Raw genomic sequence first — 13,413 nt, forward strand, 5'->3', positions numbered from 1 at the left:
TATAAAGACAGGAACATACTGAAATATAAAGAAAATGTTTCAAGTCAAAAGACAGCTTTTTCTCTTTTTTTTTTTAATGAGAGTAACTTTTCATTGGCAGTATTTTTGTAACATCAGCTCTCAAAGAAATTATTACTATTTTATTTAAGTAGTTGCTTTTACCTCAAAATGTTTAAATAAATGTTTTTTTCACATATTCTTAAGGCATAGAAGACATTCTCTTCATAGTGAATAAGATTAAGCAATTGGAAAATTATTGGGCCCTGGCCAGTTAGCTCAGTTGGTTAAAAGTGTCATCCCAAAAGGACAAGGTTGAGGGTTGGATCCCGGGTCTGGGCACACACAGCAACACAAATGAATGCTTCCTTTCCATGTTCCTTATCCCTTCTCTGTCTAAAAAATATATATTAAGCCCTGGCCAGATAGCTCCATTGGAGTGCATTCTGGAGCACAGAGGTTGCCAGTTCGATTCCACGATCAACATACAGAAGTAGCTTGATGTTCCGGTCTCTCTCCCTGCCTCTCTCTCAAAAACAAAACGGAAAACATTAGTGAACTCAAGGTTGATAAGAAACTTGATGGGTGTTTCTAATTAGGTAACAATTTAATGGCAAAAAGTATTCATTTGTAATGAATACTTAATGATTTAGAGATCATGTTTAAAATTTTAAACAAGAGTTACCCTCTAGTGATAATATCAGATTAGACATGCTTTATTTATACTCACTTTTCCCTAGGCTGAAAGTGAACAGTGCTACCATGAGCAGGAGCTCAGAGAATGAGAACATAACAGCAGAGGCACGCAGCTACAAAGAGAACCCGTGTACAGGTGTTTTATATCGTAAGTATATTTTTAGTATTAAGAAAGATTGATTTTTCCAACTGATTATTGAGGGAGCAGTGGAGAATTATTAAGACAAAGTTAAGTGATTGTCACATTCATTTTTAATCGCATTTAAATTTTTTTCAGTTAAGTGTTACTGTCAGGATACTCATTGATTATAGTTTTGCTTGTGTAAAACTGTATATGTGAACTGCTTTTCCGCGCCACTAGGGGGTGTTTTGGGATAGTATTACCAGCCCCTGATTATTTTATAGGCTCCTCAGCATAATAGGAATGGATTTTTTTGGGGGGTAGGGGGTAGGGGGAATATGAATATGAACATCAAATTAGAGATATATAAGAGGTAGGCTTTTTTGTTTCATTTATAGTTTATAATCCATATGTTGATTTCTTAGAAACCTAGTCTAGCTCATTTTGGGTACCAGTGTGCTTATAATTGATAGAAATACTTAATATTGGCCCTGACCATTTAGTTCAGTCAGATTGAGCATCGCCCTGAAACACCAAGTTTGCGGGTTCCATCCCTGGTCAAGGCACATAGGGGAAGTGACCGGTTAGCGCACAACTAAGTGGGACAACAAATGAATGCTTCCCTTTCTCTCCTTTCCTGCCTTTGTAAAAATCAATCAGTGAACAAAAGGAAATATTTAGTATTTCTCTCTTATTATTTTGTTAGCAATTATACATCTCTAACATATTACTCATGCACATTTCCAAATACTCCCTGTTCTATTGCTTCAACATTCTATCTTAGTTGAACAACAGTTACAATCTTTAAAATAAGGCTTTTCTCCCAGTCATCTAGCCTCACTTAACATTGACATGAGCGTGTGACATTGCCTAGACCAAAGCTTTATATTTATAAACATTTAAAATATGCTTTATATGGTCTTCATTCTCTGAAGTGTTAAGAAGTAAGAGAAATAAGATGTAATTCAGTTTCTTCCCTAAAGATACAATTTATTTGGAGAAGCTGATTACAATACAGGATGAAAGGGAAGATTTATTTTAATAGAACTCTTCTTTATTATAAAGGCGCCAACAAAAGGTGGCAGAAGTGTTGAAAATGAAGCTGCTGACCGTTCCCTATTTTCTGTTTCCTTCCCCTCCTGTCCCAGGGCTCAGGAGGAAACCTGGGGCACGTGAGCGTTACCTGCACGACCTTACAGCAGAAAAAGGCAAGTGGCCGTGGAGGGACGTGTGCGGTGGGTTCCCCCGAGTTGTAGAATGTGGACGACTTCAATTGTCCTGATGGCCACGTTACTGACAGCCCCGTCCATTCCGCCTAGCCTCACGTGCCTCTTCACTCCAGCCCTTTTCCCTCTTCACCCTAGCACTTCGGTTTCTCTTGGGTCTTGAATGTGCAGCAATAAGGCTGAGGATAGGAGGAGGTTGCCAGGGGTGCTGAGTCTACTCAACAGTGAAATGCTGATTTTATTCATCAAATCAGCAATCTTAAATTACAGTAAAGCTGAAAACTGCCACTGGGCATGGAGATGAAAGGCCTCATCTAGTGATAATGGAAATAAAAATGGATTATACTTTTTCTTTAAATAAAAAGTTGACTAAATTCAATTTAAAAGCCTTTAAAATATTCATGCCTCATAACCTAGTAATTTTATTTATAATATGTACTTCTTGAGAAAAGGATCTTAAATATGGGAAAATCTTTATGCAGAACACCTTTAATGGTACTATTCTTGGTCTTGTGTACATTGTTGGTAATAAGGTGTCAAAGGTTATATATTCAGTGAAAGAGATCAAATAGTGGGGCAGTATTAAAAATCTTGTATTAAAAAATTGTCTTGGGTCACTAGTCATCAGGGAAATGCACATTTAAACCACAATGAGATATCACCTGATGCCTGTTAGCATGGCCATCACCAAAAAGACAAGTATCAAATACTGGTGAGGGTGTAGAGGAAAGGGAACCCTCACGTACTGCTGGTGGGACTATAATTTGACTCAGCCACTAGGAAAACAGGACTGCCATAAAATTAATAAAAGGACTACCATATCAACCAGCAATTCTACTTCTAGGAATATATCCATAGGAAACAGAAACAGTAAGTCAAAAAGATAACCGCACTCCTATATTCATAGCATTATTCACAATAGCCAAGGCATGGAAACACTCGAAGTGTCTGTTGATGGAGGAATGGATGAAGTTATGGTCAGAGACGGATTAAAGTCAGTTGAGGCCCCAGGCATAGAAGAAAATATTGGGCCCCTTACCTTAGAAAAAAAGTGTAAAGTTGGGGTTTTGCAGAGCCCTTCAGAAGTCGGGGCCCAGAGCACGCACCCGGTGCACCCACCGTTAAATCCGCCTCTGGTTATGGTATACCTATATAGATATATATATATATATATACATACATATATACACACAATAGAATATTACTCAGCCATAAAAAGTGAGGAAATCCTACCATTTGTGATAACATGGATGGACTTTGAAGACATTATGTTAAGTGAAGTAAATCAGGAAGACAAATACTGTATGATCTAATATGTGGAATTTAAAAATAAAAGCTCATAGAAAAAGAGATCAGACTGGTTACCAGAGAGAAGGAGGGAATTGGAGGCAGGTGATCAAACAGTATAAACTTCTAGTTATAAGATAACTAAGCACTAGGTATGTGATGTAAAACAGGAATACAGCCAGCACCACTGTGTGCTGCACGGGAAAGTTGTTAAGAGTAAATCCTGTAAGTTCTCATAAGGAGAAAATATTTTTCCTTTTTTCATTATATGAGAAGATGAATGTTAGCTAAACCCACTGTGTTAATCATTCCCAACATACACAAATCAAATCATCACTCCATATGCCTTAAAATTTATACAATGAGCCCTGGCCGGTTGGCTCAGTGGTAGAGCGTCAGCCCAGCATATGGAAGTCCTGTTTCGATTACCTGCCAGGACACACAGGAGAAGCCCATCTGCTTCTCCTCTCTCCTTCCTCTCTGTCTCTCTCTTCCCCTCGAGCAGCCAAGGCTCCACTGGAGCAAAGTTGGCCTGGGTGCTGAGGATGGCTCCATGGCCTCTGCCTCAGGTGCTAGAATGGCTCTGGCTGCAACGGAACAATGCCCCAGATGGGCAGAGCATCGGTGGCATGTTCCGGGTGGACCCTGGTCCGGCGAATGCAGGAGTCTGTCTGACTGCTTCCCTGCTTCTAACTTTGGAAAAGTAAAAAAAAATAATAAAACCCTTACACAATGAGATATATCTATTATTTCCCAATAAAACTTGAAGGGGGGGGCCAGGGGGAATCATGTTGAGATTAAATAAATCTGACAATGTTAATACATAGATGATTTATTATCAAAGGAGAAATGTTATCCAAAGTAAGCAATTTGTTTGTAATACTGTATGAAAATATTTTATATACAGATATAGTGTCAAAATTAAATATACACATTCCATTAATTAAAAGGCAAACATATATTATTCTCTTAAAAATATACTTCCCAAATTGCAAACTCATTTAGACAAGTTTTATTACACATAAATGACAGAGGAGACTGGGTACTATGGTTCAGTATCCCTAGGACAGGTGACTTTCTATTTTGTGAAATTATTCTTTATTTTATTTTGAAACATTTGCTGTGTCATTCACTGGAGGCAGTGTGCTGTACATTCATGGTTAATCACATGCCTTGAAATCTCTTAAGCATCTTGGCCTCCTTTATGCTGCTGCTTTAACATATGACTCTTGGTCGCCTGGGCATTATCCGTATCTCACTGTCAACTCGGAAACGTTTCCAGCACAGAGGATGACCGTTTCCCCGCTCACTGCAGTATACCGATGCCTAGCAGGCCATAAAGTTATTCTGTTAATAAAGCAAAGTTAATTGTCAACCCTTGTAACCTTTACATATGTCACAGATTTTACATATCTTCTTATGAAATTTTTTAACAGGTCTAGAAAAAGTATTACGGCAGCTAATACCTTATATGGATCGTCTTAAAAAACTCAGCACAAAATTAACACCAGCTGATATATGTCCACATACATATAAAATAGTTTGTTGATTGCAGCATTCTGTTTCTATTGTTTATGTTGTCTTCTAGTAACAGAGTATGCAGTTCTCAATTGTTCTAACCCATTTTACCAGGATGCGTTCAGTAACTTCCAGGAGGCATTCCACCCTGAAAAATTGCATGAGTGCATTGATTCTTGATGCAACTGAAGCTCTTGTGTTTTTATATTGTCACGCCATGTTTTTCAATGTTCTTCTGGGCCTCTCAAAATTTTATTCCAACAAGTTTGTATCTTGTCTAGTAGCGTCACTAGGAAACATATGTCATCCAGTTTTTTCTGTTCCTTTAAAGATTTTTTCTCTCCCTATAGAAATACATACAAAAATTTTAAGTTCACATTTTTATAAAAATACACATTTTCACATACTCAGTCTTTAATTCCATTCATCTTAGGCACTACTGAAAATTGGGTGTCATAGAAAAGGAGAATTTTGTATGATATTTTTAAAATGATTTCTAACTCTAGTTGTGACGATATGTAGAAAATTCAAATTGTTGTGGTTTAAGATATAGAACTTATTAAAGAGCTATGTCAAGTGGTGACAACAGTAGGACAAGAGCGGTATTTAAACTTTTGTGAGAAATATTTGTAAGTTATTCAATTAAGGTTTTTAATATGGAAAATATTTTTTAGTAGAAGTAATATTTAATGGTGAAAATATGCTGATGATTTTGGCAAAGATAATCACTAAGGATCTATCTCTTCAATCTTGTGCCCTAAGGTCCACCCCAACAGTCTGGTCATCACTAGAGTACAGAGGACACCTGCCTCATGAACTAATTTTTACTTCCTGGTGAAAATCTTAAAAAGTGTTACCTGGCCTGACCAGATGGTGGTGCAGTGGATAGAGCATCGGACTGAGACACGGAGGACCCAGGTTTGAAACCCTGAGGTCACTGGCTTGAGTGGAGGCTCATCTGTTTGAGTGCAGATCACCAGCTTGAACCTAAGGTTGCTGGCTTGAGCAAGGGGTTATTTGGTCTTCTTTAGCCCCCGGTCAAGGCACATATGAGAAAGCAATCAATGAACAACTAAGGTGACGCAACGAAGAATTGATGCTTCTTATCTCTCTCCCTTCCTGTCTGTCTGTCCTTATCTGTCCCTATCTGTCCCTCTCTGTCTCTGTCACAGAAACACAAAAAAATGTTACCTGTACAACCTACAGAAAGTGAAGAGAGATACCTCATATGGAAGAGATACACAGGAGAGTAGCCTTGCTTATACTCAGCAAGACTCCTGTGAGCCCCTGGGGAGTGGAGTCACTACAGGGCCTGGGAATTCTTCCCTGAGGTGACAACCAATGATCAGGCAGTGGTCCTAGTCAGGTGTTGGTTCAGTGCCTCACATACATTACTCCATTTTATGTACGTAACTTTGCAAAATGGCTGATTTTGCCTCCATCTGCAGATGAGGAAATTGGGCTGCCAAGAGGGCAAAAGGAGCTGCTGCAGTCACAACGTCAAGTGGAATTACAGTGACTGGGTCATGAGCTCAGCTGTCCCATTTTCAGTGGCATCACAGATTAGGATCTCTGTTAGGTATGTATTTAGTAACATTAACACATAACCTTTAAGTAATCCATTGAAAAGACTAGACAACAGATATCAAAGATAAATATGAAGGAAAATTTCTCATAGACTTTTCAATGAAGGTGCCAGGATATATTTTAAAAGTTCTAATTCAGTTGTATGTGACTAAGCAGATTTGAAATACACAGATGTGCAAATTTCATGACTTTTCCTCCAAGATCAAGATTGAACATTCATGAAGAAGACAAAAAGAAAGAACCATGATTTTATATCTGTAATCCTGAGAACATAGATGTTAGCTCTCTTTTTATTTTTCTTTCCAAATTTTCTTTTTTGTCATTGTTCTCAGGTCCTTCTTTTTCTTTTTTTAATTAAATGTGTTGGGATGACATTGGTTAGTAAGATTATACAGGTTTCAAAAGTCCATGTCGATGATACATGAGCTGAGTGTACACTGTGTGTCCACCACGCAGGTGTTTTTAGCTAGAAGCACTCAATGTGTTTATGTTTCTCATGTGTTCATTGCTACTCTGCTGCTTCAGGTTGACCTACGTCTCCTAGGTCCTGGGGTTCTCTCAGAGGAGTAAAGGCTTTGCATGTTCCCATGTATCTATTGGTCAAATGACATTATAATAATAACGGAAACATGAAAGAAGAATCCATCACACTTATGACTGGTGTGTTCATTTTTACATGTCCTTTCCTAGTTAATGTTTAAATCATTTTAATGTTTAATCACATTTAATTAATCTGAGTTGTTCATTCATAATATTTTTATTGTTGTATGATATTGTACAATATTTACTAGTATAAGTATTTAATATAAATCATATAAATATGATATGTAAATATAGAATATTCACATACATATATAAGCATATTTTGTATACCCTATACTAATAAAGTAGATATACAATGGGTTCTCATTATTTATTTGTATTTCTTTACTAATGAACTAGGATGGCTTTTTTTCTTCATGTGCTTGTTTTCTAGTTTATTTTATCCTATATTGTTTGTTCATGTCTTTTGCCTGTTATCAAGTAATGTTTCAATTTTGTTCTGATATTTCCTTTAGCTTCTTTTATTTTAAAATGGTGGGTTAAAAAAAAAAACAGTTTAAAGGATCCAGTTTCTAAGAGGTACCTTATTACTCCTTTTATTAACATTATAATGAATATTTTTAAAACCAACCAGAAAAAGGAATATTCAAAGAGCAATATTAAGGAATTAAGTAAAAAACTAACAAAGAAAATTATACAGTTATTCTTACCAAATTCTTAGTAGGTTGGGCTTCACTCGGAGGTGGTTGCTTTTTTTCTTTGTCCTTAAAATCAAAGTTACATTTACAACATTCAATATTAATTCTTTATCATTTCTCCCACTAATGTAATTACTAATTTTCATATATTCCTATCAATGCATCTGATCGTTTTTTAGCATCTACTTTAAGTTACTTGTTAGTATGGCAGAATCCTAGTTTCATTTGGAAATAGAACACAGGCATACCTCATTTTATTGTGCTTTCCAGATCACTGTGTTTTTGACAAATTGAAAGTTTGTGGCAACCCTGCATTGAGCAAGTCTATCGGTGCCATTTTTCCAACATTAGTTCGCTTCATATCACATTTTGGTAATTCTCTCAATATTTCAGACTTCATTATTATTCTATTTGTTATGAAGATCTGTGACCAATAATCTTTGATGTTATCATTGCAATTGTTTTGGGGCGTCATGAACTGCACCCAGAGAAGATGGTGAATTTAACTGTTTGGAGGGTGAATTTAATAAATGTTGGGAGTGTCTGACTGCTCCAGACCAGCCATTCCTCTGTCTCACTCCCTTTCCTTAGGCCTCCCCTCTTCCCTAAGACACAATAATACTGATTTAGGCCAACTAATAACCCTATAATGGCTTAAAGTGTCTGAGTAAAAGGAAGAGTTGACCATCTCTCACTTTAAGTCGAAAAGTAGAAATGATTGAGCTTAGTGAGGAAGACATGTTGAAAGCCAAGGTAGGTTGAAAGCTAGGGCCCTTACACTAAAGTTAAACAAGTTGTGAAAGCAAAGGAAACATCCTTGAAGGAAATTAAAAGTGCTCCTTTGTGAATACTCGAATGATAAGAAAGCACAACAGCCTTTTTGCTGATCTGGAGAAAGGTTAGTGGTCTAGATAGAATAAACCAGCCACAACATTCCCTAAACCAAAGCCTAATCATGAGCCATGCCCTAACTCTTCATTTCTCTGAAGCCTGAGAGCTGCGAGGAGGCCACAGAAGAAAGTCTGAAGCTGGCAGAGGCTAATTCATGAGGTTTAAGGAAAGAAGCGTCTCCATAACATGAAAGTACCAGGTGAAGCAGCAGGTGCTGAAGGAGAAGCAGAGCAGATTACCCAGAGAGATCTAGTGCAGACAATTAATGAAGGTGGCTACATACTAAACAACAGATTGTCAATGTAGATGAAATAGCCGTATATTGGAAGAAGATGCCATGTAGGACTTTCATAGCCAGAGAAGTCAATGCCTGGCTTCAGAGCTTCAAAGGACAGTGAGTAACTTTACATTGAAGCCAATGCTTAATTTCCATTTGAAAATTCTAGGGCCTGTAAGAATTATGCTCAGCCTATGTTCCCTGTGGTCTCCACATGGACAACAGAGCCTAGATGATGGTGTATCTGTTTACAGCATGGTTTGCTGACTATCTTTAGCCCATTGTTGAGACTTACTCCTCAGAAAAAGATTCCTTTTGAAATATTTCTGCTCACTGACAATGCACCTGGTCACCCACGAGCTCTGACAGAGCTAAACAATGAGATTACTCTTGTTTTTATACCTGTTAACAACGTCTATTCTGCAGTACATAGAACAAGGAGTAATTTCAACTTGGAAGTCTTACTATGTAAGAAATGCATGTCAAAAGGCGATAATGGCATGGATAGTGATTCTTCTGATGGAACTGGGCAAAATATATTGAAAATCTGGAAAGGATTCACCATTCTAGATGCCAGTAAGAACATTTCTTAATCACAGGAAGAGGTCAAAATATCAACATTAATGGGAGCTTGGAAGAAGTTGACTCCAACCCTCATGGATGACTCTGAGGGTTCCAGACTTCAGTGGAGGAAGCAACTGCAGATGTGGAAACAGCAAGAGAACTAGAATTAGAAGTGGAGCCTGAACATGTGATTGAATTGCTACAAACTCATGATGAGATGCTTCATATGGATAAATAATGGAACTAGCTCTTGGGGAGGATGCTGTGAAGAGTGTTGAAATGACAACAAAGGGTTTAGAATATGACATAAACTTAGTTGATAAAGCAAGATTTGAGAGGACTAACTCCACTTTTGAAAGAAGTTCCACTGTGAATAAATGCTATCAAATCACATCACATGCAACAGAGGAATCATTCATGGAAGGAAAAGTCCATAATGTGACAAACTTCACTGTTGTCATATTTTAAGAAAGTGCCACAGCCACCCCAGCCTTCAGTAACCACACCCTGAGCAGCAGCCACCAACATGAGGCAGGACCCTCCCCAGCAAAACAATTACAACTCACTGAAAGCTCAGGTGATGGTTAGCAGTTTTTAGCAATAAACTATACTTTAAATGTTTATGCATAATGCTATTGCACATTTCGTAGACTACAGCATAGCATCAATATAGCTTTTTTTTTTTTTTTTTTTTTTTGTATTTTTCTGAAGCTGGAAACGGGGAGAGACAGTCAGGCTCCCGCATGCGCCCGACCGGGATCCACCCGGCAAGCCCACCAGGGGCGAAGCTCTGCCCACCAGGGGGCGATGCTCTGCCCCTCCGGGGCGTCGCTCTGCCGCAACCAGAGCCACTCTAGCGCCTGGGGCAGAGGCCAAGGAGCCATCCCCAGCACCCGGGCCATCTTTGCTCCAATGGAGCCTTGGCTGCGGGAGGGGAAGAGAGAGACAGAGAGGAAGGAGAGGGGGAGGGGTGGAGAAGCAAATGGGCGCTTCTCCTATGTGCCCTGGCCGGGAATCGAACCCGGGTCCCCGCACGCCAGGCCGACGCTCTACCACTGAGCCAACCGGCCAGGGCAATATAGCTTTTATTTGCACAAGGAAACCAAAAAACAAAATTCTGTGACTCGCTATACTGCAGTTACTCGCTTTACTGTGGTGGTCTGGAGCACGCCTGCAATGTTTCTGAGGTATGCCTGCATGAGGGGAAAGGGAGAAGCAAGACAGGTGAGTCTTTTGAAAACCCTGGATCCATAACTTTGCAGTTATACCCAACACTGTGTGTGGTATGGGGTATGAAAAACTAATATAGGAGAAAGGGTATAGAAACAGAACAAACTAGAATCCTAATCAAAAATTAAAAGTTATCATTAAATTGTTAAATCCTGACCATAAATTTTATTTTGCTTTCCCCATCAGAAGCAAAATGAAGTAAACGATAGTAAATGCCTGCAGCAGACATGCCTCTCAAAGAAAATTCAAGGTGGCAAACTATCTTTAACAACTCACCTTATTATTTTAAGAAAAAGGTAGACTGCAGCAGGTTTGGTTGTTTTGTAACAATTTTATTTAATTTCAAGAAGAAATTATTTGTGTTTTCTTTTTTGACAGTTGATTTTGGAACCTGGTGATCTATGCAAAACTCAATGCATGATAGAAGGAACTGTGAATATATAGCTTATCCAACCATTACCCCTTCCTAGGTCAGGAGATGATATCACAGTTTGTTCTGCAGTTTTTCATTTGAGCCCTTACTTGAGGCTTTCTCAACACAGTTTTTCCAACAGCTACTACTAAGCAATTGGATGCATAGCAACATGAACCTATTGGTCACTCTTGCATTAGACAGTAGTTGGAAATCACTATGAATAAGGATTAAGAGCTAGTAGGCTGGACTATGAAGTCTTCATGAATCTTGAGTTTAGCCTTGAAGGATGTAGAGAACAAAAGAGACCAGATATATAGAAAAGAGAACAATAGAAATTCACCTAAGGGACTAATATAAGTGAGGGGACAGAATGGGAAATAAGCCTGGCAAATCCAGGACACTGAGGAGAGTGGTTTGCGTCCTGCAGGTGACATCTGACACAGGAACTGGTTCAGCTTTCATCATCTTTATCGTCACTGTCAGTAGGGCTCAAACACAGTCTGACTGTTTTAGCTTCTATGGCTTTGTGGGGCAGCCAGTAAAATTCCTAGATGGGGGGTAATAGTAATAATAACAATACACCATTTTTTGAAACTTTTTGATACTAAGCACCTTATATGATCTCTGCCTTAAGCCTTTACTATCTTATAATGTAGATACTATATTTTTCCTCAGTCTTATAGATGAAGAAACTTGTCTAGTTTCAAGATCATATGTTCCAAATTTTGTTTTGTTGCTTAACAACCATTAGCAGAGAAGTAAGGAAAAATTAGCTCTATGCTTATCAAAATTATTGAAGCAAAAAATAGAAAACTGTTAGGCATATATATGCCCAGTGTTAACACAGAGAGATATTTGTTAAATATATTTATTACTTGTTTTATTAGCTATGAGTTTTTATAAATTTATACATATATGGAGAATATTATTAAGTTTTAGAGGTAAAAATTTATCTTTCTCCACCCAACTTTTTATACTAGCCTCCTTGAAAGTTGCTAGGACAATGAAGTATGCATTCATTTTTACCCCCGTTTAAAGAACTATTGATTTGCTCTGAGAAGAGATGAAGAGATACCTGCCAAACTGAGATTTTACTCTTTCAGAGGTGAGTGAATGTGTTTCAACTTTAAGTTATAATAAGCACTTAGAATTCTATGATAATGGAGCATTAGAGAATGATAATATGCTATCATAGGAATAGTGCATATTTTATTTAGCTCAAAGTAAACGATCCTCAGCTTACCTTCCTGGTGCAGGTCAACAGTTGTAATGTGCCATATGAAATTACTTTTAAGGGGAGCTTGCTTTCATCATGGATATTCATATCAAAAAATAGCTTCAACTTGCGAGCAGCAGTTTTTAAAAACATAGCTTCCTATTACAGAAAAAAAATCAGAAGGGCTGTGATTCAAATAAAATATTAAGAAGTGATAAGCTTTCCTAAAAATCCTAAAGCCAGAACCCCATTGCTAAATAATGCCCAACCTCCACCCAGCCTTCTGTTCCAGTTAATCACATGACTGACAAGTAACTAGACGAACTGGTGAGCTCCTAGGTGACAGCCTGACGGGCCCAGAACTGAGCTTAATGATTAGCTGACTTTTTAAATTCTCTTTCTCTGTTATATATGGGTCACCTTATCACTTGTGGGTGAGCACCTAATGAGTTTATATCATTTTCAGCAAGATAACCAAGGGAGAAGTCTTCTGGAAGCAACAATGACAGGTATGTTGTGGCTTTTCTTACTGTGTTTGCCCTTTGTGAGTTGTGGATGAAGAGATGGTAACAGGAAAAAATAAAGGGTCATAGTTGCCTAAAACAAGTTTTTCAGACATTTAGTGTAATTATAGAAATTTTTAAAAAATGAATTTATGGGTGTATGCGATTAAATGCCATGAGGTTAAATTAACTCAGGTCTTATGAGTTTAAAAAAAAAGACTAATGAATACCACACTGATTTCTGTGGAAAGAAATCACCCATGTTTTATTGAAAGTTTCGTAAAGTGTATTATTACACCATCCAGAAGTGGCAGTGGTGTGATCATTAGCAAATATTGAAAGAAGAAATTTCTAAATGCCTACAACTAAATTATGCCTACGAGTTATGTTTGTGTGCGCGCAAGCAATCACTCTAACAAGTGGTTTACTGTATAAAGATTTCAGAAGAGATATGTGACTTTGAACTTGCAGTTCTTCTAGCATGGTACAAGTGAAAAATGAAATGCTAAAATAAAAGCAATGTTTATCACATAAGCACCAGGCTGTTTGTAAAACAAAAGTGTAAAAGAAGACCATAGTATGACTTAATAGATCGGTGGAATTGTCTGGTTAGAACCAAAGGATAATATAATCAATATAATTAT

General features: G+C 37.8%; 2 protein-coding genes across 5 annotated transcripts in view; one reads left to right on the forward strand and one right to left on the reverse strand.

Annotated features, from left to right (window-relative positions):
- Positions 1–2,300, forward strand: part of ZC2HC1A (zinc finger C2HC-type containing 1A) — a 42,452-nt gene extending 40,152 nt beyond the window's left edge. Inside the window, exons 10-11 of the transcript XR_010730242.1 lie at positions 738–841; positions 1,963–2,300. The gene's annotated coding sequence lies outside the window, so the exon portion shown is untranslated. The remainder of the gene's footprint in view (positions 1–737; positions 842–1,962) is intronic.
- A 1,843-nt stretch (positions 2,301–4,143) lies between these two features.
- Positions 4,144–13,413, reverse strand: part of IL7 (interleukin 7) — a 41,800-nt gene continuing 32,530 nt past the window's right edge. For 2 of the 4 annotated variants that reach the window (XM_066266363.1, XM_066266362.1), the window contains exons 4-6: positions 12,294–12,425; positions 7,686–7,739; positions 4,144–5,189 (exon numbers count right to left, since the gene is read on the reverse strand). In XM_066266363.1, the coding sequence (XP_066122460.1) occupies positions 5,070–5,189; positions 7,686–7,739; positions 12,294–12,425 (306 nt within the window). In that variant the 3' untranslated portion in view covers positions 4,144–5,069. The remainder of the gene's footprint in view (positions 5,190–7,685; positions 7,740–12,293; positions 12,426–13,413) is intronic. The other 2 variants (XR_010730243.1, XM_066266365.1) reach the window with 2 other exon arrangements.

Source organism: Saccopteryx bilineata, chromosome 3, assembly GCF_036850765.1.
Source record: "Saccopteryx bilineata isolate mSacBil1 chromosome 3, mSacBil1_pri_phased_curated, whole genome shotgun sequence".
Taxonomy (NCBI): Eukaryota; Metazoa; Chordata; class Mammalia; order Chiroptera; family Emballonuridae; genus Saccopteryx; species Saccopteryx bilineata.